General features: G+C 54.9%; 1 protein-coding gene across 5 annotated transcripts in view; it reads left to right on the top strand.

Moving 5' to 3' along the window:
- The window catches only part of RALGDS (ral guanine nucleotide dissociation stimulator), a 55,074-nt gene extending 27,668 nt beyond the window's left edge, over nucleotides 1-27,406 (top strand). For 2 of the 5 annotated variants that reach the window (XM_059486213.1, XM_059486211.1), the window contains exons 2-18: nucleotides 19,403-19,513; nucleotides 19,992-20,185; nucleotides 20,511-20,585; nucleotides 20,722-20,915; nucleotides 21,291-21,412; nucleotides 21,532-21,747; nucleotides 21,866-21,969; nucleotides 22,295-22,379; nucleotides 23,041-23,118; nucleotides 23,213-23,299; nucleotides 23,577-23,609; nucleotides 23,765-23,886; nucleotides 24,019-24,114; nucleotides 24,259-24,460; nucleotides 24,647-25,006; nucleotides 25,121-25,235; nucleotides 25,406-27,406. In XM_059486213.1, the coding sequence (XP_059342196.1) occupies nucleotides 19,403-19,513; nucleotides 19,992-20,185; nucleotides 20,511-20,585; nucleotides 20,722-20,915; nucleotides 21,291-21,412; nucleotides 21,532-21,747; nucleotides 21,866-21,969; nucleotides 22,295-22,379; nucleotides 23,041-23,118; nucleotides 23,213-23,299; nucleotides 23,577-23,609; nucleotides 23,765-23,886; nucleotides 24,019-24,114; nucleotides 24,259-24,460; nucleotides 24,647-25,006; nucleotides 25,121-25,235; nucleotides 25,406-25,581 (2,370 nt within the window). In that variant the 3' untranslated portion in view covers nucleotides 25,582-27,406. Of the gene's footprint in view, nucleotides 1-4,101; nucleotides 4,436-19,402; nucleotides 19,514-19,991; nucleotides 20,186-20,510; nucleotides 20,586-20,721; nucleotides 20,916-21,290; nucleotides 21,413-21,531; nucleotides 21,748-21,865; nucleotides 21,970-22,294; nucleotides 22,380-23,040; nucleotides 23,119-23,212; nucleotides 23,300-23,576; nucleotides 23,610-23,764; nucleotides 23,887-24,018; nucleotides 24,115-24,258; nucleotides 24,461-24,646; nucleotides 25,007-25,120; nucleotides 25,236-25,405 lie in introns of those variants that run through there. The other 3 variants (XM_059486212.1, XM_059486210.1, XM_059486209.1) reach the window with 3 other exon arrangements.
- Nucleotides 27,407-27,829: the final 423 nt, after the last annotated feature.

The raw sequence follows: 27,829 nt of genomic DNA, 5'->3' as shown, positions 1-27,829 counted from the left end.
TGAGCCTGGGCAGTGAAAACAAAAATCTTTTCCAATTAAAATCGGAATGCCCAAAACGTTTTGATCTAGCGCATAATGCCTAACCTCCAGTTAGTAATTCCTGTAACTAGGTAGCACTTTTCCTCTAAAATGCCTTAAAAACAGCCAGAAAAAGGGCTTTCCCAGCTGCACAATAGGAGGAAGTGCTGAGGGCTCCGTGTCAGAGCCTGACACAGACTCGCCTTGTGAGCTGGTGCCAGAGCTGGGACAGAGGCCGGATAATGCTGCAACTCCCACATAAAGCAGCCCAGTTCCCCTCAGAGGCTGCTGCTTTGGGTCCTGGGTCCCTCTCTGGTCCAACAGTGAGAGCTGGAGGTGTGTGATGCTCCAGAGGGGCTCACTTTGAAGTGCTGAGGTGATTGCTGCCTTCTCTGCTCGGGGCTGGGATCTTTGCAGCTCTTGGCATTGGTGCTGCTGTGGTTTCACAGGGGCTCAAAGGGAATGTGGGGTTGTTGGGGGGCTGGCAGTGCCCTGGGGGTGCTGGCACTGCCCTGGGTCTCTCTCTGGTCCAACAGTGAGAGCTGGAGGTGTGTGATGCTGCAGAGTTTGAGGTGGTGAGGGTGATTCCTGCCTTCTCTGCTCGGGGCTGGGATCTTTGCAGCTCTTGGCATCGGTGCTGCTGTGGTTTCACAGGGGCTCAAAGGGAATGTGGGGTTGTTGGGGGGCTGGCAGTGCCCTGGGGGTGCTGGCAGTGCCCCGAGGATGCTGTCAGGAGCCCTGGGTGGTTTGCAGGCAGCTGATGCCAGGCAAGAGCAATTCCTGTAGGAGTGTTTGTGAGCTACGTTTTGGGGTGGGCACCTTCACTTGATGGCAAAAAACCCCCACAGGAACACTGAGCACAGCATCTGGGTCACTGTGGGTTTTGCCCTGTAGGAAATGTGCTGGGAAGCCCCACTCAGCAGCAGAGCAGGGAGAGGAAAGCAAAGGAGGGCTGGAGGATGGAGCTGAGGGAATGCTCGGACACCACGGGCTGGGGAGAGACAACTCGGGGTCCAGGCTGAGCCCAGTTGTTAACTCAGTCTGAATCTGCAGGTCCTGACTATGACAGATTGACCCAAATTGATTCCCAAACCAGAAAACTGGCCTAAAGTTCCCAAAAGTTTCTCTGTGTTACCCTCTCCATGTTGCTGACCCTGCAGGAAAGGCTGGAGGCTGCAGCAGAGGAGCAGAGCTGCTCCAGTGTTGACCATGTGGGTTTGTGTTCATCCAGACAAGAGCTGATTTCAGAGTGGTGGAAAGGCAAAAATTGGTGGATTTGTCACAACACCCAACTCCTGGGCCTGCCAGAATGGATGGGACATTTACAGATGGCATGGAAAAGCTCAGTGTGCTGTGAAAAGTTTCTGGCTGAGTTTGCCAAGTGCAAATTGACAGTATATTTTTTTTTAATGAGTCACTCAAGCACTGATCCTTTTCTTAAATCCCTGAAGTCACGTGCATGTCAATTAATCCCATTTTGCAACAATCTCTCAACCTTCAAGGGTGCCAGAGGGAAACCTGAGGGTGTGATGCTGCCTGTTCCCTTTCACCTGTGTGATCAGAGGCAAATAAGAAGCCTTGAAAAGTCATTTGTTTTGAATCTCATGATTTTCAAGATCCTTGCCTCTGAGTGTTTGGGGTCAGCTAGGCAGAGCAAACATCCTGAACCTGGGCTCCTGACCCTGCTTTGAGTGTTTTGCTTTTCAGACCCAGAAGGTTCCCAGGAGAGGAGAGAGGAAACTGACTGGCTATTTTTAAACCCCTGCAGTTGCTTTCCTGCCTTATATTATTTATTATCCATTATCAGAAGTGTTTTTCCCCTGAAACCATCTTTAGTGGTCAACCGAGGGACGCTGAAAATTGCCCATCAGACAGAGCTGCATCTTTCTGCAGAGGTCAGACGGAGCTGGAGGCTCTGGGAGGGTTTTGCCAGCTGAAAATGAGTGCTGCTGTTGTTTGCTGTGTGCCCTCGAGCCCTGCCAAGCCGTTCCAGGGGTGGGCTGTGATTTCTCTGCCCTAAGACTCCAACATGAAGCAAAGCAGAGTCTTCCTCTGAAATATTTCACAGCTTGGAGAGGCAACGCTGATTTCTGCTGGAAAGCAGGTCCATGGCTTTGATTCCAGCAGGTCCCTGCCTCTGATTCCAACATGTCCCTGCCTCTGATTTCAGGATATCTCTGCCTCTGATTCCAGCAGGTCCCTGCCTCTGATTCTGGCATGTCCTGAGCAAAGGGATGCCCAGCTCTGGGTTTCACAGCACATCTTGCAGTGCCACCGTGGTTCCTGCACGAGGTGTCAGTGGGGCTGGGGACACCTCTGCAGGGAGCAGCATCGCATCCTCCTGTGGTGGAGTGAGCTGCCCTGACCCACCTGGCACTGCAGGGTGCCCTGGGCAGGGATCAGGGCTGGATTTCTGTGCCTGGGCAGGTTAAATTGTGTGTATTGCCCCTAGAGATGTGGGGCTGGCAGGGCAGTGCAAGGCCCTGCTGCTGGGCTGGGTCCCCTTTCCCAGCGTGTCCAGGAAGTCCCCCCTGACCTCTTTGGCTCCAGATAAAGCAGGACAATAGGCCACGTTGTCCTGGCTCATCCTTCTGCCTGGTAAACTTTCCAGTTGGAAGCCTATCACGGCCTGGCAGCTTTGTTAATCCCTTCCTGCCCGGGCAGGAGCTGCTGGTGCCCTGGGCAGAGCTGGACATGTGAGCCTTGGCTCCATCCTCGCTGGAAATAAAGCTGCAGGGCTGCAAGGCCCTGGGAGGCCGATGTTATTTCAGCTGCAGAGGGAGCTGAGGCATGAAAATCCGGGTTTTGGTGGTGTCAGCAGCACTGCCCCGACCCTGGGATGCAGTTTGTGAGTGTGTGAGGAGGGAAGGGGAAGAGCAGGGGAGGGCTGGAGCACGCAGTGCTCAGCACAGGGGGCTGATGAATGACAAACAGTTTTGCTCATTTCTCTCTGCCTCTGAAAACAAAATTATGTTGCAGGGGTTCTCTAAAGCGGGATCTGCAGCCCTGCTGTCCCCCAGGCTCGTTTTGCTTTCCCGGAGTCCCTGCTGGGCTCAGAGCACTGCCCTGGCCCCTGATGCCCCCTTTGCGTGTGCTGGGGGGCTGGCACTGACTCACCGGGGGTCACAGGGGACACTGCCCGCTGTCCCCGCAGCGCTGTCACCGTGTCACCAAGCTGAGCTCATGGGCTGAGATAACGCTGGGATGAAAGCACGTGCTGATATGATATTCACGGGCTGGCAGTTCACACTTTTCCTTTGGCTGGGTGTGTGAACCCCAGGTGTTTCACGAGCACCCGGTGACACAAAGCTCCTCGCCCAGAGCCGTTGTCACCTGTGTGACTTTGCTCCCTCCCATCAACGGTAAAAAACAAACCCGGTGGTTTTTTTTGTTTTTAACCCCACCCAGCTGAGGCTGGAGCTCCGGCCGCCCCATCCCACAGATAGATCATGACACGAACAGTGCAGTGGGGAAGGAGGTAAGGGAGTAGAAAGTCTATTTTTAGGCCGATGGGGATTTTGAAGTTTGTAATGAATTTTCACTCTCAGAAGGAGGTGAGGCTTTCTGTTCCGGAGTGGATGTAGATTGCTGCTGGGATTAGGCTGATCAAGGTTTTGGCTGTGTTTGTGATTGTGTTGGGGGTGTTCTGGAGGCTGTTAGGTAGAAGTGGAAATAGGATGGGGGTGGAGAGGGTTTCTAGGGTTAAGAGTATGAATGTGTTTAGGGCTAGTGAGAGGTCCATTTGGACTTGCACCAGGGATGAGTGGCTCCTAAAACCATTGGATTACTATTGAAAGTAAGGAGACTGAGGTTTTATACTCAGATACAAGAGTTAGCAGTTCTCGCTGCTTTTACCTCTCCTCCATCACCATCATCCTCATCTTCCTCCTCCCCTTCGCTCGGCCTCGGGGCTTTTCACACCCGCCGCGTCCCATCCCCGTCCCCCCTCCCCGAGGGGGCCGAGCCGAGCCGGGCCAGCCCCTGAGGGCGGGCGGAGGCTGCGGGAGGGACGGGAGGGAGGGAGGAAACCCAGCCGAGCTTTACAGCCCGGCCGGCTCCGTGCCTGCCCCGCCGTGACATCAGCCCCGCTCCGTGCGGCGCCTGCCCCGCTCCGCTCCTCTCTCCGCCGAGCATCGCCCCCACATCCCCGCTGCGGCTCCCCGGGCAGCCGGGGGGGCTGGCGGGGCCGGCGGCGGGGTTGGGGGCAGCCGGGGATGCGGGCGCGGCGGCCCCGCCGATGGTGAGCCGCCGCCGGGCCCCGCCGCAGCATGGCCCCGCCGGCACCGAGAGGATGTTCGAGGGCTGCCGGCGGGCCCGGAGCCTCTGGGGCGGCGTCAGGCTGGAGGTGGCCGGAGAGAGCAGCCCCGTGGTGCTGCACAGCTTCACGCAGCTCGACCCCGACCTGCCGCCGCTGGAGGTGAGCCCGGGTTTGGGGGGTTTGGGGGGGGCTCTGCCTCGCTAGGGCTGGCCCGGAGTTTGTGGGCATCCGCAGGGTGATTCGCAGAGTGCTGTTACACAGGATCGCTGAGCGGTTTGGGTTCGGAGGGACCGTAAAAATTATCTCTCCCCACCCTTGCTATGGGCAGGGATGCCTTGCGCTAGCCCAGGTTGCTCCAAGCGGCGTCCAGCCTGGCCTGGAGCGCTTCCAGGGGCAGCCACAGCTTCTCTGGGCACCCTGTGCCTCACCACCCTCACAGAGAATAATTTCATCCTAATATCTAAATCTGCCCTCCTTCAGCTGAAATCCTACCACTCCATGCCCTTGCAAAAGTCTCACCAGCCTTCTTGTAGGGCCCTCTGAGTGCTTTAGGTGTTTCATTTTATTGAACAAATGGGTGCCCCTACTTGGCTTTTTTTGCTGTGAGTCTCTGTGGGACTCTAGGGAGAAACCAGATGCTCTCCCTCCAAGCACCCAGGGAAAGAGGCAGATTGCTAAAACTTCAGGCTTTTAATATTTTATTTGAGACTTTGGCTGCGGGAGGCAGGAGCCTGCTCAGATCTGAGCTGTTTCTAAAGCCTTCAGGCTTGTCCAAACCACAAAAGCGTCCTCTGGGGAGGTTAGGGGCATCGGGATGACTTTCCTGGAGGATGCAAAAATATTTGTGCTTGTTTGGATTCGACCCCCCGGGTGGCTCAAAGTCAGTCTGGTCCCAGCGAGGCCCGAGCGCTTTGTTGATGGCAGCTGCATGTGGAGGCACCCGAGATAATCTGAGTCACAGCTGGGCCTTTTATCTCGATAATGGATGATCGTCATCGGTGTGATGGGAGCGTCGCTGGTGGGGAGCAAACGGTGTGTGTCAGGAGGAAGGTTTTGCTGTTCAGACCTCGCAGCCCTGGCGGTGCAGGGGTTAACAGCAGCGAGGGTCAGCCCGTCTGGCTTTGCTGGGATTTAGAGCCAGCTGCAGATGTGCTGCTCTGGATGCTTCCCGCTGGAAAAGGGGCGGTGGAAGGGGGGGAAATCACCGCTAAAACCTCTCCGGCTGCTGTGCAGATATCCGGGGAGGGCAGCGCCTCCTTGTCCCCAACAACCAACCCCGCAACCTGCTGGATGGAAAGTCCTGCTCAGGAAGGGCTGATGAGCTCAGGCTGTTCCGCTTCACCTCTGGCCTGGTGGCAGCCGAGCTCCTCAGCTCCGGGAGGGTTCATGGCAGCTCCATCCAGCTTGTTTTCGCCGCTCTCCCCTCCCCGCTGCTCTCTCCTGGGGGTGGGCGTGCTGACATGCTTTGGAGTGCATCATCTGGTTCGTGTTATGCCTGGCAGGAAGTCCGGCCTCGGGAGGCGCAGGGGCCGCGATTTTGGCAGGGAGAGCAGGAGCAGGGAGGGGGGAAAAAGAGGGGGTGATGCAGCGTGCTGCCCCTCTAATCCCAGGGGACACGATGTGCCCGGCTGGAGGAGGCTCTGGAGCTCAGGGGGGGTTTGGAGCATCTTGGGTGATGTGGGAAAAGGGATGGCCCTGAGCAAAGCCCTGCTCACCTGAGCCTGGCACGGACACAGCTGCCAGCCACGGCTCCCCCCGAGCTGTCTGTGCCCACGTCTCTGCCCTGGGCTGTGCTGGGGAATGGTCAGAGCACAGCCCCAGCATCCCTCCAGCTTCCCTCCCAGTCCTGAACAGAGAAATTCCTCCATTTTATTATTTTTTTTCCTATTTCCAAGTGGTGGTGAGAAAAGGAGCAGCCCAGAGGGGTGCACTGTGACCTCCTGAGCAGCTTTGGGATGCACAGGGTGTTCACTGCATGACTGGGAAAGGGAAAAAATGTGTCACTGTTGTGACAACTGTGCTGGCCTGGTGGGGTTGCAATCCTCAGGCTGTGCACTGAGAGGAGAAAGCAGATTATTTGAATAAGATCCCCCGGGGACCATCAGCGTTTTGCTGAGCCCCAGTGACAGTCCCCAGGACCTTTGTCACCTCATCAGGGGGAGCCGCGCTGGTTTTGGCAGAGCTCCTGGCTGCACAGTCCGGTCCCACAGGGGATGGAGGCTCCCTGGAAAGCTGCTGGGCAGGCTGCAGGGGTTGTGGCTCTCTCTGGTCCTGGCCGAGCCCCCAGGGGAGGGCAGCAGGGCAGCCTTGGCCTGTATCCCACAGCAACGGTATCGATCAGCATCCCAGAGCATCCCTGGGTGAGGCAGCCAAGGGCTCTCAGCAGGATTCGAACCACGGGGGATGGAAAATTTAAACTGGCTGCCTCAAGTGGGCGATTGACAGGGGAGCTTTGCAGACCTTTTGTTTTGACCTTTTCAGTTCCAGTCCACTCCATATTCAGCAGTGAGTGTCAATCCTCCCAGTACAGAGGAGCCACAGAGTGAATCTGGTGGCCCTCCTGATTCTGCTGGCCTAAAACACCACTGCAGATGACACAGAGTGAAACTTTAATGCAGCTGATGTTGCTGAACCTCTGAGGAGGCTGGGCTGACTCTCATAAAAAAAAAAAAAAAAAAAAAAAAGAACCCTCATAAAAAAAGTCCTTGTAATTCTGGCTGTGTTTGTTTTCTGAACAATTAGGAGATTTTCAGTTGCTAAATGAATCCTTGAAAACTTGAATTGCCCAGCCCAGATGCCTCATAGGTCAGAGCTTGTTCTTTACAGCTGGGAGGGAGAGACAAAGATACCTCTTAAAAGCCATTTTCTTTTCACTTCCTATGGTGCCTTTGGAATAAGATCCTTTTCCCCCAGCCTGTTCTCCCCCCCCAGGCACAACCTGATATGTCCCTTGCAATTTGCCAGATGAACATCATCTGTTGGTATTTCTTGGACCTTCTGGCTCCCTTCCAGAGGGGTTTGGTGAGGCCTGGAGCAGGCTGGGATGCTGATTGTTGGTGGCTGATGCAGGGTGGGAATAACAGAGGTGGGAGGGGTTTTTTATTGTTATTATTGTTTGATAGGGTTAGAGAGAAGCTGCAGAGAAGCTTCCAAATGAGTTTGTGCAATAATTGTTTTATTCAGAGGCTGCTGTGCCATGTTTCCATAAGGGTGGGGATCCCCACACTGGGGTCTCACTGAGGTTTTAGTGGATTTAGTACCAGACTGGCGGCCCTGGAAACTGAAATCTGTGTTCAGAGGCTGAATGGGCAAACAGCCCCCCAGGCCCCCCCTGTGCTTCAGCATCACTCAGCTTCAGATCACACTATTGCTGCACTGCAGCCTCTCATTTTGTGGCTCTCAGGGTGGCATCACCAGGCAGGGGCAAATAAATGCAGATTATTTATCTATTCCTGGAGTATTTCCCCACTTCCCTGGGCCTGGCTTTGGGGTGTGATGAGCCAAAGGAGCATCAGGCCAGCTGTGCCTGCAGGGATGGGTCTCATTGAGCACCCAGCACTGTTTGGGATTTGGGGTCTGGCTGTGACCACCCCACTCTCAGGGCCAGAGCTCTGCCTGGTTTTAGGGCCCCCTGAGCTGGTCTGGCCAGCAGCTCCTCCATCTCCCCTCCCAGCTCTCTGTGCCCCCGAGGGGAGAGTAATTGAGGGAGGAAAGAGCTTATTTAGGTCACTCCAGAGCACATTTAAAGGCTGGGTTTGCCCTGCTCACACTTTCTCTAACACCCTTATCTCCAGAGCTGCCTAATGCCTGGCTTTCAAACGTCCGTGCTCCTTTTATTTAAATATATCCTTGCAGCAGGGCTGTCTCAGTTCTCAAATATTTCTTCATCTCCCACGGACTCAGCAAGAGGGGGGGAAAAATGTGGTTGCTAAGGAGCAGGATTTGGATACAAAGCTGGCTGAGCTGCTGGCAGGGGGCCCCGGGGGGCTCCAGCACAGCTCAGGGCTTGTGCATTGCTTTAGTGGGGAGGACTGGGGTTTGAAACATTCCTCTGGCCTTGGGGAGAAGGAGTTGAGTTGTGGGATTGAGTCATTTTACAGGTTTATGTGATGTTTGTGTGGGTTAGATCCCACAGCAGCATCCGTGGCTGCTCCCAAGTGTGTGTCTGTTGTTCCAGGGGTCTGTGGGGTCTTTGTTTTGCAGAGGGAAGCATCTGTGGGCTGAAAGGTGAGGCTGGCAGTGGGGTTTGGTGCCCAGGCAGAAGCATCACGCTGGAATTGTGAGGGAGCATCCCTGGGAACAGCAGCACCACTGGGGTGTTTGGACATCCCAGTTATCAGTGTCTCAGTGCCCAGGTGGGGACTCACCTGCACCTCACAGCAGCCCCAATGTAACAATGCATGTGGACTTTGCTCCTGAGTCGTTGGGGAAAGGGAGTGCTGAGCACGGAGCACTAATCCCAGTAATCCCAGTAATCCCAGCCAGGGAGTCACGGGGAGGGGGTCGGAGCAGGGGCAGAGCTGCAAGGGCTGCTCTGGGCACTGGGTTGGCACAGGGGGTTTGCAGAAGGGCATTTATTCTGATAACACCTGGGAACAGCCCTGCCAGAGGTGCCAGGAAAGTCCTTTCCCAATTCCCAGCACGGGCAGCGTGGGCTGGGCTGTGCTGAGCAAACACTGCTCTCCTCCTGAGCCCTGAAGTGACTCTGCAGCTCCCCAGACCCCGTCCCTCACCTCGTTTGGGTTTGTTTTTGTGATGTTATGCAAATCACCTCCCTGGTTTTCAGTTGCATTCAGCTGTGCTGACCCAGGTTCTTGTAGGGCAGCCCTTTCACATTAGATAATGCCGAGTTCCCTCTACCTGAGGGTCAGGAGTTATGTGACAGCTGAGTGTCACTGGAGATTAAACACACACAGAGGCTCCTGGCGTGGCCCTTTAGCCTCGGCTGGCTCCGCAGCAGTTTGTTTTCATTGCACCCATGGTATTTGGATGAGCTCTGCTGTCAGGAACATGCTGGGACGAGAAAGGGCGTCTTCCCTGCACACGTGGGGTGCTGGGAGCAGCTGCGTGGGGAGCCCCGGGCTCAGCAGAGGCAGGATGGGGATGGCTCTGCCTGCCAGGGACCAGCCGAGTCCTCAGAGCGGATGGGAGGGGAAAAAAGTTGGTCTGAATTGCAAACAGAGCAGATTGGAGAGGAAACTCATCGGAGGCAGCCTCATCTGGAATGCTGAGGCATTATTTTTTTGCTTTCTGCTAACCACAGTCCAGCAGCTGAACTGAGGGCTTGTGTGGAAACCTGCTTTGCCAAGGGCTTACTACCCATCTTACCAGAACCTCTTTTCATGTGATGGAGAAAAACCACACAGCCTTTCCCTGCTCCTTGCAGTGGTTGGGTCTCCATGGAGACTCTGAAGCTGAGAGCCTGCCCCAGGCTCCTGCTCCAGCCAGAGAGTGTTTGTGAAATTGTGTGTTTGCTTTGGGTTCACCTCTAGGAGTCGGAACTGACTTCAGGAAACCAGGGTTTAGCCAAGCTGGGCAAAGCAAAGCACCTGGCCTGGGTCTGGCAGGGGCAAAGCTCAGCTGTGGGAAGGATGCTGAAGCTCCACCTTCATGTGCCTGGGGGGTTCAGGACCTCACCTTCCACTTTAGGCTGAAACCCTGGGGATTTTGGTCAGACAGCTGTCTGAAATGCTCAGCTGGTGGCAAGGTCTGGCTCTGTGCACTGGAGCAGCAGCAGAGCCTGGGAGCTGGGGGATGTGAGGTGGGGCTGATGGTGTCACCCCAATAATCCCTACAGACCCTCCAGGGCAAGGCCAAGGCTCAGGCTGGTTTATCACCTTAAAACAGCCCACTTTTTCTCCAAATGCTGCTATTTTTCCTCCAAAAGCTGCTCTTTGTTTGCTTTTGGTTTAATTTTTCACGGCTATCTGTCCCCAGCTGCAGTTCTGCTGCTCGGGAGCCCCGTGCTGAGCAGTGTTGGTGGTGCCCGTTGCTGGTGACACTCACTGGCATTTCTGGATTTCCAGACAATGTGCTCTACTCCATTCTGTCCCTGTTGCAACAGTGAGAGCTGGCACAGGGACAGGACAGGCCTGGCTGGTTCTTCCCTGGCACTGCTGGGGTGACTCAGAGCGCAGCTATGGCTCACAGCGGTGTCATAACAAACACTTCTTCCCTGAGGTGCTTCTTGGGGGGGGGGGTATTCCACAAACTCCTTCCCTCCCAGTCCTCATTCCCATGGGTTTTGGTGTGTTCCTCAGGATGGGGATGTTTGAGGCTTGGCTGGTCTTAATGCAGGGAACATCAAAGGGAAGCAGTCAGGGGATGAAGGTTGGTGTTCTGCCCTCTTCACATTGATGCTGCCCCAGTCATTGTGCACTTCAGCTTTTTGGGTATCCCAAAATAATTTTATTGAATGTGAGGGCAGGCTGCAGGAGTGTTCACTTGTGGCTGCTAATGACAGAGGATGAAGCAGGCAGGGTGGCAGGAGCAAATGAGTGAGGATGGGAACGTGTGTGTGTGCCTGCTCGCCGAGGTGTGTGGCCAGGAGGAAGAGGCACCTGGGGATGTTTGAGCTGCTCTGAAGTGCTCCGTGGCTAAAATCCCGCACTTACAGAGCAAGGGCTGAGGGTCTGGGGATGGAACTTGTCCTCCCAGCCTGGGCACCTGCGTTCCTTGTGCCACAGATCTGGCACACAGGGCAGGACCCGGGGCCAAACCTCACTTTGCTGTGTGTTCAGACTCTTGACAACAGCACGATTTTTATCCTTTCCAAGTGGCTTTCTCCCCAAAGGTGCCAGTTAATCGTCAAATCTCATTTGCCTCAGCTGTGGAAATCACCGGGAGCTGGCGGAGCATCCCGTTCCCCCCCCAGGTGTCGGCATGTTGCCACCCGCTCCTGTCGCACCTCCTGCCTCCCTGACACCTATTTAAGTAATACTCCCAAGGTGAGATTTTGTTGATTACAGAGCAGCAGCGCTCGCTCTCGCCTCTTCCACCTTCCCACGGGCGCCGCGGGGAGGGGAGCGAGTAGCGGGATGCTCTGCCAGGGGAAAATCTCCTCGGAGCGAAGGGAATGGCCTGGAACCCGCAGCTGGGCTGTGCTGGGACACGCTGGGGCTGCGGGTGTCGGGAGGAGGCCGGGACGAGCCCGGCTGGTCCCGGGAATCACAAACCAGCAGCAAATGGAGGAGCCGCGCGTCATCCCGGCCGGAGAACAAAGCCCCGCATTTATTCCTCTCGTCCTTTCACCGCCAGCCCCTCCGTGCTGGATTGTTCCTGCATTTTCTCTGCTTCAGCTGTTTACTGGGTCACCCTGGTGCAGACACGCACACACAGAGTGAGCCGAGGCTGTCGCGGTGCCACCGGCGGTGCCATCGAGCCGGCTGGCACAGCGTGCCCGGGCCAGGCTGGGATAAGGGCATGCAGAGGCCCCCGGGCATCCTCTCTGTATGGGATTTTGAGGAGGGGGTCCCTAAAGGTCTGGGCTTGTCAGCTTTGCCCAGTTTGGTCATGCTGGGTTTGGTGGAGGGAGTGCTGGTTGACGTAAGGCAGAGTAAACACATGGGTGGACACGTTTATTCACTGGGGTTTATTCGCTGTGGTTTATTTCACTGGGGTTTATTTCACTGGGGTTTATTTCGGTTCAGCTTATCTAAACTAAGGATGTGTCTGAGCTAGATTGAAATTAACCTTGTTCAAATGGAAACAGAGGGGAAAAGTGCTGTTTCTGTCAGCCAGAGCAAGGCTTTGGCTTTTGGACAGCCCCTAGTGTGTGCACCTTCAGAATTCCAGGGAGATTTTGGCTTTGCTGTCTTTTCCCCTCTGCAAGCTGCAGCAGGAGAGTTATTGTACAGACATTTATATTTACAGTTTAACCAGGCTGCTGGGGGGTGCTGTGGGGTGAAACTCTCTGGGAATGTCAGTGTGGGATCTGGCAGTTGGGATCTTTGCCCTTCCTGCACATTTCACCTTGTGTGTGCCCAGGTGAGCACTTCATTCATGCAGGATATGGATGTGCCAGGGCAAGGGGCAGGTTTGACAAAAGGAGCTGATTTTATTGCAGATGATGCTTCTTAAGACAAATTTTTTGGCTGTTGGGGCTGGTGCATGGGCTGAGAGCTGGAGAGTGTTCAAGGTTTTGCATCTCTGGGAATGTAAAGACTTTTGTGAAGATGGAGTCACTTGCAGGTGCTGATGCATGAAAAGGACAAGCATTGCCCTGGAGCTGCCACAAGGAACAAATCTGTGTGTCCTGGTGAACATGTGTGACGCCAGAATTGACATTTTAGTTGTGACTATTCCAATCAGTTTCAAGGAACATCATCTCTGAGTGCCAACCTCATCTCCATCCCTTCCCCAACACACCTGGCAGCTGTTGCTGCCCCAGAAATAACACATTTGGTGTACCAGGGCCCTGCTCCAGAGGTGGAATTGATGGAGTAGCATTAGGTCAGGTAGGCTGGAACTTTTCATGCTACCCCTCATGTTTAAATTCACTTTTGAACAAGGCACTGGGGAGCTGTCATGTTGCATGTGACTTCCAAGTGCTACTGTACACCCAGAAAAACATCAATCAGTTTTTGAACTTGTTTCAGTTATGTTTTTATCGCAGATTTTTCTGTTCCACCTCAGTAAAACCCAAACCCTTTTTGTTCTGAGCCGAAATGACTCGGGACGAACCGCTCGATCTGTATTTAACCTCGCAGAGCAGTACCTGCATTAATTTTTTATGCACCGTTTTTCACCAGCCGCGTCGTTCTGGTTTCACTTCCAGTAATGCCCCGGGGGTGTGGGCGAGTCCGGTGGCTCTGTGAGCAGGGCTGTGTCCCTCTGCTCCCAGCCTGCCCCTGCAGAGGCCTTGGCTCAGGACAGGGATGCTCCAGGGCCATTATCAGCACGGGGCTCAGGGCTTTGGATCAAGAGCCAGATCTGCTGTGTTGGCGGGATCTTTTTTTTTCCATCAACTTAGAGAGGAAGCAAAACCTGCTGCACTCAGTTTTCTCCAAATAGGCTGCGAGGGGAGCCCATCCCAGCACGTCCCCTGGGAGGGAACACACGGGGTGGTGTTTCCACATGGGGAGCAAATGGGCGGTGGCTTCCTGGGTGTAGGAAACTCAAGGTTTGCAGTTCATCAGTCATCCCTGTTGTGGCTGGAGTTTGTTTTTCCTGGGGAGTCCCCCTGTCAGCCTGAGCCCCCAGCACCTGCATTTCCCCACCTCAGGGATCTGATTGAAGGCTGGGGATGGAGTGGCCATGCAGAGCCTTTGATTTCCAAACCACAAAAAGAGTGGGAAAAGTCTCTCCATGTGGGAAGGCTCTTCGTTTTCCCTAAAAGCAAACCAGGAGCAAACGGGGGAGGAATCCTGCTTATCTGCTTTGTCTCGTTCCTAGACCGAGGCTGAGCTCCTAATCCTTGCTCCAGCCACTGACTCACTGCGTGTGAGTCACAAGATGCCTCTGCAACACAGCTGCCAGCTTCCCTTCCCTTCTCCCTGGGCTGCCAGGGTGGACAAGGCTGCCTTTGGTTCCCTCTGGGTCACAGACACAGGGGCAGAGCTGCTGTTGGCCTCAGGACCCACAGAGCCCAAAGGAGGAGGTGTAAGATCCCTACAAGAGGCAGATACGGGGTGATGTGACCCCTCTTTCTCTTTTTCTCTGCCCCATCGTGGTGCTGGGAGATGCTCTGGCTCCAGGGCAGTTCCCCTAGGGCACAGCTTTCTGTGCTGAAACATCTGGAGCAGAGTGTCAGGAAAACCCAGCATCTGCTGGAGAGAGAACAGGCCCTCAGCTGTTGCCACTGGCCTGGTGTCCTGGCAAAACCACCCCTTTTTCATGGTGGGTTTGAGTTCAGCTTCTGGCCCTCTTTCTGTTCTTTTCCTGTTTCCCCTTTTGTTACTGTGTTTTTATGGGCTGCTGGAATCGGTCCTGGTTTGAGGCAGCTCGGAGCAGGCAGGAAGGAAGGCAGAGAGTGCTGGAAACCCAAAGGAATTGTCTTTCTGCTGAACATTGCTGCATGGGGAGCAGGGGCTGGGTACACCCAGCTGTGGCAGGGCACTGAGCTCCATCAGCAGGGGGAAAGGAGACAGTGGGAGATGAACTTGCCCACCCCAGTGGCACCATGGCCATGGCTGGGAATGAACAGTTCAACACCCATGGCTGGGATGATGTTTTGGAGCAAAAGTGCTGCTGCCCTCAGTGGGGCTGCTGCTCCAAAGGACATGCTGTGAGTCAGCAGCGTGGGCACCTTTCCTTCCCCTAAAGCAGGGGATGTTTGTCAGCTTCCTCAGCACTCGGGGTAGTCCTTGGAGCCTTTCTGAGCACGGCCAGGGGAAGGAAACTGTGAGTGCCAGGAGTGGATGATCCCTCGAGGCAGAGCTGTGGGGGAAGAGCCACCTCAGGACTTTTTGCCTGGAAGTCCCCATGAGGGGAAGAGTGTTGTGCTGTGTGTGCTTATTTTGGACGTGTAGGAGAGAGGGTGCTTCTGCTTTTGTGGTCTTTATCTTCAGTTCACAGAACTGAGCTTGTTTTCCTTTCACTACCCGGGGCTGACTTTTTTCCTATTTCCTTTTACATAATGTCATACACTCAGCTTTGCATAAGAGGTCCCAGAGTCGCTGCTGTTGCTTGCAGGGGTTCAGGGTTTGCTCCTGGGGGTGAAATGAAAGCAAGCTGGGGGTTGGTGTTGGACGTGGGCCATGCTGGAGCTGGTTTCCTCTGTTTCTGGAAAGGCCCATTTCCCGTTGCTAGTGGGAAGGGATTATTCTGAGAAAGGGCTGGGGATTGTAAAGAACAAACCCTCACTTGCTGCTTCTGGCTTTACCACCTTTCATTGGGTTCATTTGAGCTTGTGCAAGAGCTTCAATGGGAAACCCCTGGTGACGTCTCTGGAGCTCAGCTCTGCCTTTTCTTGTCTCTGTTAATTCCCAACAGGCACGCATTCCTGGCTTCCCAGGGGCTGGGTTAGTGTCTGCTCCTCTCTTGTGGCTGGTAGCAGCAGCCCCTTTGAATTCAGCAGAGATACTCTTGGTGCTGCTCTGTACCTGTCTGTAGAACAGGAATTTTGTGTAACTCAACAGAAAAGAGAGCAGAGTAACACAAATATCTTGATTGTTAAACCAGCTGTGGCCCAGAGAGCATCAGCAAAAGCACTTTAGGCAGCTGTGCCTCCTCCATGTGTGCTGAAATTAATACCTTTTTCCACTAACAGTTCATTATTTTTGTGCCTTTGGAGGCCAGTGCACTAACCTGGGGCACGTGGGAGCAGAGCTCTTAAGACCTGGTAATTGTTGGGTAATTGTCTGTGTGTAAGTGTGGGGATGCAGCCGCGCTCACACTTAATCCTGCACTTTGCTCCTGTCTAACTAAAACCAGCTTTGTGACTGAGCTCAAACACTTTCCAAAATGTAGAGCCCGAGCCAATGTTTTGCTTTGCTGTTTGGTTTTTGCATTTTCCCCTCCTTTCATCCGTCGGGAAGAGCCCAAGGCAGAGTCCCTGCTGCTGCTGCTGCTCTCTGCCTGCTCTCAGGGTCCCTCACACCCTTCCTCCAGGCTCACAAACCTTGGCTGCATCTCTTAGAGCTCCTTATTAATCCTCTGTGTGAAGACGTGGGGTTTGACACCACGCCGAGTACAAGAACATTGAGCGGAGAGCAGAAGAGTTTATTGCACGGAGCGGGAATTCCTCCCTGGTGTAGTCACAAAGGCTTTGAACCATCAGTGGGAGCTCCAGGGCTGGCTGCAGTTGGAAGAGGCAGTCCCCAGGCCCAGGGCAGCCATCTGGTGCAGGCTCCCGTTTCATATTTCAGGGGATGAACTCCTGCAGAGTTCACTCACTGCTGCTTCTGCGAGAGCCTCTGCTCTGCGCAACTGGGGAGAGTTAAACATGTGGCTTTTCCTTGTGCCCCTTGTGCTCCAGCCTTTCTGGTGTGTGGAGAGAACCAGGATTTCACCAAACCTTCATTTTCTCCGTGTACTCCATTTCTTGGTGCCCATCTTGAAATGTGCTGGATCTCCCTTTCTGGGCTGCCAGGTCCCACCTGTATGAATTTGGTGGAAGGTGCAGATGCCATAGCCATCAAATCTTGTTGCAGATGTTTAAAGCACTGCCTGGGCCTGTTGGATTTATCCCTTGTGCCAACAGAAGGGGCTGTTCACCTGTGTCTCACCCTCAGGCTGAGGTGGAGGAGGATTTGTGTGCTGGCTGAGCCCGACTCATGTTCCCTTCTTCTGAACTGAGGGGCAGGAAATTCCAGCAGATGTGCAGGGCAGGCACTGGGGAGCAGGGACTGTGGCAATATTCAGTGATTGCTGCCTCCAAGGCCCTGTCTGCTCTGCATCTTTTGAAATAGTGTAATTTCCAATCATCTAAGCAAAGGAAAGCACTCATCTGACTCTTTAGAGTCCATTTTGAAGGCATTCAGCTTTGGTTGCTGGTGTGAATGGAGGATTCTGCACAGTGGCACAGGTCAAGGTTTTGAGTCTGTCCCTGCCCTGCTCCCAGCTCACCTGCAAGGGGAGAAACGTGTGCTTGGTGCAGGTGTTGGGATGAGGCTCCTCTGGCTCCATCCTGCCGCTGCTTTTTTGCTTTGGGTTGGTTTTTAACCAGCGTGCGCGGAATGCACAATCAGCATCTCGCAGGAGCAGCCGCAGGGAAGAGGAAGCTCACACGGAATATAAATAGCCAAATTTTAGAATGTCCCAGTGTAGCAGCTCTCCTGGCTCTTGGCAGGAGCCTGCAGACCGCTGGGAAGCCGTGTGTGGTTTGCAAAGGGGGAACTTGGGGGGATATCGCACAAGTCAGCAAGGCAAAAAATGAATGAATCTGACAGTCTTGAATATGGGAAGGAAATGAAATTTGCTTTTCTGCATGTGGAGTGGGGTGTATCCCCTGCACGTGACATGAAATGCAGAGTGAAAACCCTGCGCAGTTGTGGCAATAATTTCCACTGTAGTTGCACAGCGGTTGCCAATGATTCATGGGTTGATCCTGAGATGGTTTTTTCCTCCCATATGATTTAATTTATGAATTTAATTGCATGTTAGCAAGTATCTGATTTTTCTCGATATTTTCGTCTGGGGTTTACAACTGCCCAGCCAAATCTCTTTTCTGAGTTAGGCTGTACAGGGCTCTGGTCCTGCTGGACCCAGAGCTTAAGTGGGAGGTACACAGGGGCAGGGCTGACATGCAGGTTGGGTGATAAAGGCTGGGAAAGAGCCCAGGAAAAATTGGGAAGCATTTCCGTGGCTTTTTTTGTTTGTTTTGTTGATTTTTGTTTGTTTTGTTTTTGTTGAGAACAGCATCTAAAGGTGGAAGAAAGACAGCTTGGCCAACTTGGTCAGGTGTGGTCAGTGCAGATGTTTGATCCAGCGTGGACACAAAGCTTTAGCTGTGCCAAGGTTGTGCCAGTCCCCAGGGCAGTGTACTTGAGCACAAATTTGTGCCATAATTTATCCCAGAGAACAAGAGAGGGACAGACACAGGTGCCAGGAAGGATGTTTGGTGTCTGCTGCCTCATGTGGGTGCTCTCTGGGTTGCTCTGGAAGCCAGTGGACCCTGGGAAAGGCCCCTGGTGTTCACAGCAGAACCTCACAGCTCCTTGAACTTCAGCAAACCAACCCTCTCCATAGTCTGGCACGAAGTGAGAAAAGCAGGTTCAGCAGAAAGTGAAAAAGTCAGAACCCTGCCCAGGGGGATTCTCTGCCCTCATTCATTACAGCCGTGAGTGAGAGGCTTTTTCAAGCTTCCCCTCAGTCTCTGGGCTGGCTGTGCTTCCCTGCCTCAACTCCTTGTGAGGAACAGCCCTGGCTTGAGCAGGGTGTGAGAGCAGAGCAGTGGGCACTGCTGTGGTGGGGCTGATAAAGGAGGAGTGTTTGGGTGTGCGTGGCATCCATCAGCTCAGGATCCTGTGGTCGTGTTCTACTCCTGTTTCCTGAGGTGTGCAGCCTCTTCTGAGCCTGGTGTGGCTGTCCCTGTGTTCACAGGGCAATTTGGGGAGGATTTATTGCAGGGAGCAGCATCACTTCTGGGGCTCCATCCTAAATCTTTTCATGGCAGTTTTTCCTCAGCGTGTTGTTGTGAATGCTCAGGGCTGGCTCTGGCAGGAGAGGTTTGTCCCCACGGCCCTGTGTCCCAGTGATGCTCACCTCCCCCTCTAACCAGCTTACAGCTTTCAGGCATTTTCTCCTTCTGCTGAGCTCTGGGTTTTGGTGTGTGTTCATCCATGTCCTGCCATTTGGTGAGGGGGATGAGGGCGGGGGAGATCCCTGCAGTGTTTAAAAGGATCTGGATAAATCTCCTTAAGGGAGGCACTGACTCAGCAGAGCGTGGTTAGGGAGGAGGAGGAGGAGGAGGGAAACAAATTGTCCTTGTGGGGCCGGAGCTGCTGCTGAGCCCGTGCTGGTGTGTGGTGCTGGGGAAGGTGTGTGCCTGGGGACCTGCCCTGAGAAGCATCACCCCTTTCCTCAACAATTTGTTGGTGCTCTCCATTCTCCAGAGCAGAAATGGGAGCTCATAGCTGGGTGCCTGAACCCTGTGTCCAAACCAGTCCTGGCTGTGCCTGATCCCACCCTGGTGCAGATCTCTGGGATTTTCCCCCCAGCTTTGAGCTTTGGGTTTCTGCCTTGTGCCATGGGCCGCTTGGTTTGACAGTGATTATTTTTATTATTATTTTCATTATTTTGTTATTTTTATTATTATTTATTAGGGAAGGGCACCAGGGTGCTTGGTTCAGATCACTGAGACTCTGCTCAGACCAGGAGCCAATGTCACCTCACAGGAGAGGGGAGCAGCCAGGGCAGGGCACTGGGCTGTGCTGTCACTGTCCCCTTTCCTGCCTTGTGAGGGGTCCCACCTTGCACTGGCTTTGCTGAAGGGCTGAGACATGGAGCCAGGGGATGTGGGACAGACCAAGAGCAGCTTTCCCAAAGTCCTGGCTCCACTGTGGGCAGGCTCAGCCAGCCAGACACCCTGGTGTCACCTGGTTTGCATTTCTGAGCAGGTGAGGGAGACTCCCTGCCAGCCAGCTGCTGCCTTTGGCTTGCTGGGATCCCTCACAGGAGCCACAAAAGCGTCTCTGCCACGCTTTGCTCCCCTTATCTCATGGTGTATCTTGTTTTTCCATGCAGAGCTCCACACAGGAGATTGGAGAAGAGCTGGAGGATGGTGTGATCTACAGCATATCCCTCCGGAAAGTGCAGCTCCACCACACGGCCAACAAAGGGCAGCGCTGGCTGGGGGTAAGCTGGGGGCTCCTCCTGCCTCCGGGCAGGATCCAGATGTTTCCCTGCCACGGGAATCATGTGTTGATTTGGGAGCAGGGAGTGGGAGCACCTGTTGCCCTCTGCTGCATGGGAAGGGGTACAGGTGAAACAATCTGCACAGCCCCGTTTTGAAAAATAGGGCAACTCTGATTTGTATCTGGATTTTGGCAACTCTAAGGCCTTTCCTGAGGTTTCCCAAGTGCTCAGGTCCTCTCAGCTGGGGTGCTGGTGTTTGATATCTGAGGAGATTCAGCCGTCCTTTCCCAGGAAAGGAAAATCCCTGTGGGGATCCCAGACTACACCTGACTTTGTGAAGTTGCAGGAAACACTTTGCAAGGAAGATCCCTGTGGGGATCCCAGCCTAGACCTGGCCTTCTGAAGCTGCTGGGAACACTTTGCACTTGATGGTGTCTGTGTTCACCCAGCCCACTGACTTCTGCTCCTGTCCTGGCAGTTTGAGAACGAGTCAGCCTTAAACCTCTACGAGACGTGCAAGGTGAGGACAATCAAAGCTGGGACCTTGGAGAAGCTGGTGGAGTACCTGGTCTCAGCCTTCAAGGGCAATGACTCCACCTATGTCACCATCTTCCTCTGCACCTACCGGGCCTTCGCCACCACCAAGCAAGTGCTGGACCTGCTGCTGAACAGGTGAGTCCCAAAAACACAGCTGGGGGTGGCCAGGAAAGCCCCAGCATCTTCTGCCGCGATGCCTTGGGGGTTTGGTGGCTTCTCCCAGCTCCATCAGTGAGGGTTTTGGGACAGGGCAGGGAGGACAGAACTTTCTGGAAAGCTGGAGCTCTTCCAGTGAGGTGGCCAGTGCTGGCTGCTTCCCTTCTTGTAATGGGGAGGTTGTGGCAGAGGGAGGGGAGCAGGACACTGCAGAGCAGGTTCATCCTGACCCCGTGGCAGAGCTGGGAGTGATGTGGAGGGAGAAGAAGGCAGGGTGCTCACTGCCTCCCCTCTGCCCCACCAGGTATGGCAAACTCCACGTGCAGGCGAACGGGGACCACGCCAGGCACACTGTGGATGAGAGGATGGAGCTGAAGAAGTAAGTCTGCCTGTGCTGTGGTGGCAGCTCTTTGGGAAGGATCTGTCATCCCAGCACTGCCCTGGGCTTGTGGGCGTGCACACAGGTTTCTCCTGGCACCTGATTCCCTTTGCCTGTGTTCTCCCCCTTCCTGCAGCACCATCTCCTCCATCCTGGGGGCCTGGCTGGACCAGTACTCGGAGGATTTCCGCAAGCCCCCCGACTTTGCCTGCCTGAAGCAGCTCATCTCCTACGTGCGCCACAACATCCCCGGCTCCGACCTGGAGCGCCGAGCCCGCATCCTGCTGGCCCAGTTCCAGCAGCAGGAGCAGAGCGAGGCCGAGGCAGAAGGTGGGGTGCTCCCCTGGCTTGCAGGGCTCATTTGGGGCTGCTGGTGGAGGGAATGCTGCTGGTTGGCATTGAGGCTCTCTAAAACTTGAGCCACGTGGATGAACACCTGTGAATTGTACATGGGATTTCACTGGGAAGCCAATCCAGCTGCAGGAGGAGTGGGATTTCTAAGTGGATTAGTTAATCTGCCTTTAATCCTCTGTAGACATTTGCACCCAGGTTTAAAATGACTATCCTTTTATCTGAGCCTTATTGCTGGAGGTGCCCAGCTAGATGGGATGAAGATCTAGGGAGGTGGGGTGTAGGTGTCTGTAGGGGGTTGGTGTGGGTTGGTGTGGGCACTGCAGTGCTCAGCCTCACCCTTGTCTCCTGCAGCTGTGGACCACAGCAGCTGCACCTTCCAGCTGGTAGAAGAGAACGGCGTCAGTGATGGGAAGCCAGATTTCCTCTCCTTCTCCCCAGAGATGGTGGCAGAACAGTTCACACTGATGGATGCTGTGAGTAGTCACCCACCAGCTGGGTCAGTGGTGCTCTGGGCACTGTCCTGGCTCTTCTCCTGGCCTGTTCTCTCCTCAAAGAACACCAAGAAACCCTTCTCCATCCCTTCATCTTCCAGGAGCTGTTCAAGAAAGTGGTGCCTTACCACTGCCTGGGCTGCATCTGGTCCCAGAGGGACAAGAAGGGCAAAGAGCACCTGGCCCCCACCATCCGTGCCACGGTCTCCCAGTTCAACAGCGTGGCCAACTGTGTCATTGCCACTTGTCTCGGGGACAGGTCCCTGAAGCCACAGCAGAGGGCCAAGGTGGTGGAGCGGTGGATCGAAGTGGCTCGGGTAGGACAGCTCCCCTCCCACCTCCACCCCAGGGATGAGCTTTTTCCCCTGCTGGAATGCCAGCAGATCCTCCAGCTTTTTTTAACCCCAATCCTGTTATCTCTTTGTCTGCCCTCAGGAGTGCCGCATCCTGAAAAACTTCTCCTCCCTCCGAGCCATCCTCTCTGCCCTGCAGTGCAACGCCGTGCACCGGCTCAAGAAAACCTGGGACGAGGTCCTGAGGTAAGGAGCTCCTGCAGGGCTGCTTTCAAGGGGAATAATGTGCTGTGGCACTTGGATGTGTCTATGGGATCACCTCAGCTCCAGCACTGCCTCTTGGAGTGCGCCCAAAACCCAGGGGCCAGTGTAAGGTGTCAGGGATTTCAGGAGGGTGAGGAAATAAAAGCACCTCACCCTTCTGTGTGAAACACCTTGGAATAGCTCCCAAACAGCAAGGCCCAGCTGGAGCTGAGCACAACTGGGGTCATTGGGATGAGCAGAAGAGAGCCCAAGGAGGAAACCCCACCATGGCAGCATTGCTGACTTTTCCCCTTGTTCCCCTGTGCAGGGAGAGCTTCCGCACATTCCACGAGCTCTCCGAGATCTTCTCCGACGAGAACAACCACTCGCTGAGCCGGGAGCTTCTCATCAAGGTAGGGGGAAGGAGAACCCTCATTGCCCTGTTCCTGGCAGGCAGCTCAGCTTTCCATGGCGTGCCAGCCACAGGCATGAAGCCCTGGCAGAGCTGCTGGAGTCACAGTTATGGGTGCAGGCAGGGTGTGCTGAGTCTGGGGAGCAAGCAGGGTTTTCAGATCAAGGCTGTAATTTCTGTTTCTCCACCCCAAACTTACTGCTTGGAGCTGGCAAATCAATTCAGGGAACAGATAAGCACTGGGATGGGATCCAGAGCACCAGGTGACAGCTTGTCCCCAGAGGCAGCTGCGTGTTAAAAGTCCAGTGCAAAGTCCTCTTGATTCCAGGTGGGGTGGTGGAGTTGGTGAAAGGCTGCAGCAAAAATGTCCTTATTCCATGTGGAACTTCTCCACAGATCCCAGCCTAGCTCTGGTTTAGGGACTGAGAAGAAACAAAATGCAGAAGGTGACAACACATCCCATTAGGGAGGCATTTGTACAGAAATGAGAGCAGCAATTCCTGTCCACTAAGGCTCTCCTCTGTGTGAGCCATGAAAAAGCTTTGATTCCCTCCTCTTTCCTACAATTGAAGTCATATAAATGAAAATGGGTGTGAATTTTAGCTAACAGGTATTAGTGCCATTTCCCACCTGTGCTGATCCCAACTCTCCCCACCATCCAGGAGGGCACATCCAAGTTTGCCACCTTGGAGATCAACCCAAAGAGGGCTCAGAAACGGCAGCAGCAGCAGCGAGAGATGGTGAGTCTGGCAGGGCTGTCCCTGTGCCCCTTCCCAGCAGCTGCCCAGGCTGATCCCAGCTCTGCTGACCCCTCTGTCCCTTCTGTCCCCACAGGGTGTGATGCAGGGCACCATTCCCTACCTTGGCACCTTCCTGACAGACCTGGTGATGCTGGACACAGCCATGAAGGATTTCCTGGATGTATGTACCTCCTGCTTGTCCTCCCCTTCCTCCCAGAGCCTGGGCTGATAAAAGGAAGGCTGTGTCCTGTGTCCCACACGACATCCTGTATCCCACACTGCACATCCTGTATCCCACATCCCATATCCAACACTGCCCATCCACCTCTCTCCCAAGGAAATGGGCTACTGTTTCTCAGCAGGGTTACTCACATTGCAGTGGCAGCAATATAGAGATAGAGGAGGGAGCAATATTCTTCTGCCTGCTCCATCCTGACCTTCATCTCTTTCTTTTCCAGGGTGGGCTGATCAACTTTGAGAAGAGAAGGAAGGTGAGAGTTTTGCCCTGGCAGCTGCACAGCAGGGCTGGCCTGCTGCAATCCCAGGCTGTGCCAGTCACTTAGGACTTGATCCCTCTCCTTTTTTCCTTCGTGTCCTTCACTTTTGAGGGAGGGCATTCTGGTCTCATGGCTTCCCTTTGCTGCAGGAGTTCGAAGTGATTGCACAGATCAAGCTGCTCCAGTCAGCCTGCAACAACTACAGCTTCACACAGGAGGACCAGTTTGTGGAGTGGTTCCACAGCCTGGAGAGGCTCAGTGAGGCCGAGAGGTGAGTGAGAGGGAGGTCCCACCACTCGTTTCCTCTGACAGCAGCAGCTGCCCCCTGCTCCCCTCTCTGCTCTGCCTCCCTCACACTTGGTGGCAGCACAGGGATCTCAAACCTTCCTCTCTCCCCTCCCAGCTATGGGCTGTCGTGTGAGATTGAGCCGCTGTCAGAGTCAGCCAGCAACACGCTGAAGGCCAAGAAGAACACGGGCATCATCAAGAGATGGAGCGAGTGAGTCCCTGGTGGGAGGTGGGGCCAGCGTGGGGCATCTCTGGCTGGACATTGCAGGGGACCAGGCAGGCATGGCCACTGTCCTGCCAGCCAAATGCAGCCTCACCTGCTCCCTTCTCACCTGCCCCACCTCTCTCCTGGCAGCCGGCAGCCACCAAGCGCGGAGCCCTGTGCCAGCGGCAGCTCCCACTCGAAATCCTTCGACCAGCTCAAGTGTGGGCAGTACCTGTGCAGTGGGGACGCCACTGACTCAGTGAGTGTCACGTCTGCTGGATCCAGCAGCTCTGACGTGGAGGAGATCAACATCAGCTTCATCCCTGAGTCCCCTGACTGCCAGGAGAAGAAGGTACGTGGCAGCTTTCAGGGTCCAAGGGTCCCAGGGCCGCTGTGGCCATGCTGTGGGGACTGTCCCACCTCTGCCCTGGCGCTGGGGCTGGGGGAGCAGGCGGGGGGCCCGGGGGCTGCTCCGGCAGCACGGCAAGGCTCTGGTGCCTCCGGTGGCTGTAGCTGTGTCGGTCCCCCGTTGTCACAGGTCAGTGAGATCCCTCTGGCCTCCCTCCCCCAGCGCTGGTACGCCCCGTCTGTGGCCGATGGAGAAGCTAAACCCACTGTGTCCTCCGCATCCCCTCTCCTCCCTGCCCTCCAGTTCTGGGAATCCACCTCCCTCTCTTCCCTGGACACGTCAGGCATCGGCTCAGGCTCCAGCAGTGCCTCCTCCTCCTCCGTCTCCTCCACGCCGGTGACGGCCTCCCGCACTCACAAGCGCTCGGTCTCCGGCATCTCCAGCTACTCCTCACTCTCGCTGCCCCTCTACAACCAGCAGGTCGACGACTGTTGCATCATCCGAGTCAGCCTGGCTGTGGACAACGGCAACATGTACAAGAGCATCCTGGTTAGTGACATCCCCAGGGAGGGGTGGGTGGCTTGTGCTGGTTGGATGTGGGCATGGCACGTTTTGGAGGAGGCTTTAGCAATGTTCTGAGCTCACAGCACTCTGTGCTTGCAGGTGACGAGCCAGGACAAGACCCCCGTGGTTATTCGTAAGGCCATGGCCAAACACAACCTGGATGGGGACCGGCCTGAAGACTATGAGCTTGTCCAGATCATCTCGGAGGAGAGAGGTGTGTGTGTGAGCTGGGCTGTGGGGGCTTTCCTGGGCAGCACCAGGCTGGAGCTGGGATGAGAGGTGACAGCAAGAGGCATCCAGCACCTGGGGACAAACCTTAGCCCTGCTCTGGTCCCTTTTCAAGGAAAGGGCACCTGACTGACCCTCATCCTTGTTCACTTCCAGAGCTGAAGATCCCCGACAATGCCAACGTCTTCTACGCCATGAACTCCGCTGCCAACTATGACTTTGTGCTCAAGAAGAGGGGCTTCTCCAAGGGGGTGAAGATCAAGCACGGCTCCAGCTCCACCCTGCCCAGGATGAAGCAGAAAGGCCTGAAGATCGCCAAGGGCATCTTCTAGCCTCAGCCCCACTGCCACCCATCACCGACGGGGCCTTGGGGGCAGCTGCTCCGGGCTTGGCTGTGGCCACTCCTTGTGCCACCCTGCAGGGCAGAGGAGTGACCCTCACCCACGGGCGATGGCCGTGCACCTCCTTCCGCACCCAGAGCTGAGAGTTGGGCAACTGGTGTCAACCTCTGCCTCTCTCTGCACAAGCCCCCGTTCCAATCAGGTCTTTTTTTCTACACAGGAAGGCAGCAATGGGGGGGGGATTTGTCTATTTTTTTGTTTTGTTTCGTTTTTTTTAACCTTCCTCGGTGCGACACTCGGCCAGCCCGGCCAGCCCAGAGCTGGAGCCCGCCTCTGCCGTAGGTGCCTTGTGTCTAAGCGAGCTGAGGAGCAGTGACTTGCAGAGGGGCTGTGACAAAGCAGAGCAGGAGCTACCATCACCCTGGAAGGGGCTGCCAAGCCTCCTTCCCAGCTTTCCCAGTGTTACCTCCACGTCTGTCCTCCCTGGGATCACTGGCATTGCCACCACCGCACAGCTCTGCCTGTCCTTGTCCTTCCCTTGGAGAAGCCACGGATGCCCTGGGCTGGGAGTGAGCTGGAAGGATGCAGCCCTGCACCAGTGCTGAGCCCCGTGGAGGAGCCTGTGGCCGTGCCATGATGGAGTGGGTGCCTCGTGCTCTCCCCAGCTGGAAGCCTGCGTGGTCTCGCTCTTCTCTGGATCCAGCACATCCTCCAGCTGGACTGGGCCAGTTCAAACTTGCACCAAAGATCAAATGCCAGTGTCTCTTCTGCCAAGGGGGAGCTTCAGGCCGTGCCCCCGGCGCTGCCAGCCTGAGGAGGAGGAGAGCAAAGTTCTGTGTGAAACTGTGTAAATAGAGACTTTGGGTCTGTGTGGGCATGGAGGGGCCAGAGAGCTCAAGGTGCTCCAGGTGCCCCAGCTGCCACTGCCTGACCCACAGAAAGTGCCACTCACTTTGGGCTTTAACCGGACTTTTTCAAACACTGACCATGGGAGAAGCAGCAATGAGACTTTTTTTTTGTATAAAACAAAAAAGTTTACTGATTTTTTTTTTTCCAGTATTTATTGGTTGTAAATAGAAGAGGTAAACTTGTACATTTTACTAATCCAGCCTTCCCCTGCCCTGCAGCCCAGTCCCTGTCCTGTGCACCCCCTGTATTTAAGGCTGCTGGGAGGGACGCTGGCAGCAGCAGCAGCATTGCTGCGCTGTGCTCACGGGGTGCAGACCCTGCCAGCCCCCCCCCCAAATTCTCTACCACTAATTGCTCGAGCAGGGGCAGAGATGCCTGTTTTAACCATTGTAGGAAACACTAACCAAAGGGGGACCTTTTGTTGCTCCTGCCTCCATCTCTGTTTTTTAAGCTCGTCATTCCAGCAGATCTTTTCAGTTTCCCGCCTGTCAGCGTTCCCAGGTGGTTGTGGTGCCTTCCCCTGCTCCAGGACAGGGAGCACCCTCCAGGGGCTGGGGCTGGTGAGGAAGAGGCTGCTTGGGTGTGAGCGTGGCTGGCACGGAGCTCCTCCCGCCCCGCGGCCCCTCGGGCAGCGCTGCCCATGATGCACATGATGGGAGCTCCTGGCTCCCTGACGCACGGGCAGCCTCCTGCCTCCCCCCTGCCCAAAGCCCCTTCCCCTGGGCACCAGCACCACCCCTCTGCTCCGTGCCTGCCCACCCTGGCACTGTCCCCTCCCCTCCCAGCGGGGGGACTGGCTGTACCCTGTGTATTTTGTACCACTTCAATGAAGGAGCACACTGCCCGGTGTGACTTGTACACAGCAATGTAATTAGTCTTTGCAATAAAATACTGATGCTCAAACGTCTCTGCCCCAAGGCAGGGCTTGTCCTGTTCTCCTTCCCCAAAATGCCAGCACTTTCCTGGGGAAAGACGGATGGGCCTGACTGTGGGGGAGTTCATACTTTATGTTCACTCTGGGGGTTGAACTTTATTTTGGCAAATTGGTGTTTTGGCTGAGGGACCAGGGCTCAATTTTGAAATGAACCTCATTCCTTTGAACCTGTGATTTGAAACTGTTGCACTTCCAATTATAATTTGTTGGGTTTTACCACTTTTGTTACAAGTAACAGCTTTGAAAGCAACTGTAACAGGGCCTCCTCAGTGGAGGAGAAGAGGAGGTCTTGTTTTTTAAAAGAGCTTGGCTTTCAGGTGTGCTCAGAACACACTGGGGAATGCACAAGAACTAGAAAATACCAGTAGCTCTTTAATTTTTTGGGGCTTTCTTTTG

The sequence above is a fragment of the Ammospiza nelsoni genome, chromosome 20 (assembly GCF_027579445.1).
Source record: "Ammospiza nelsoni isolate bAmmNel1 chromosome 20, bAmmNel1.pri, whole genome shotgun sequence".
NCBI lineage: Eukaryota > Metazoa > Chordata > Aves > Passeriformes > Passerellidae > Ammospiza > Ammospiza nelsoni.
Note: the sequence above shows the minus strand (reverse complement) of the source record. Positions and strands in the feature narration are given on the sequence as shown.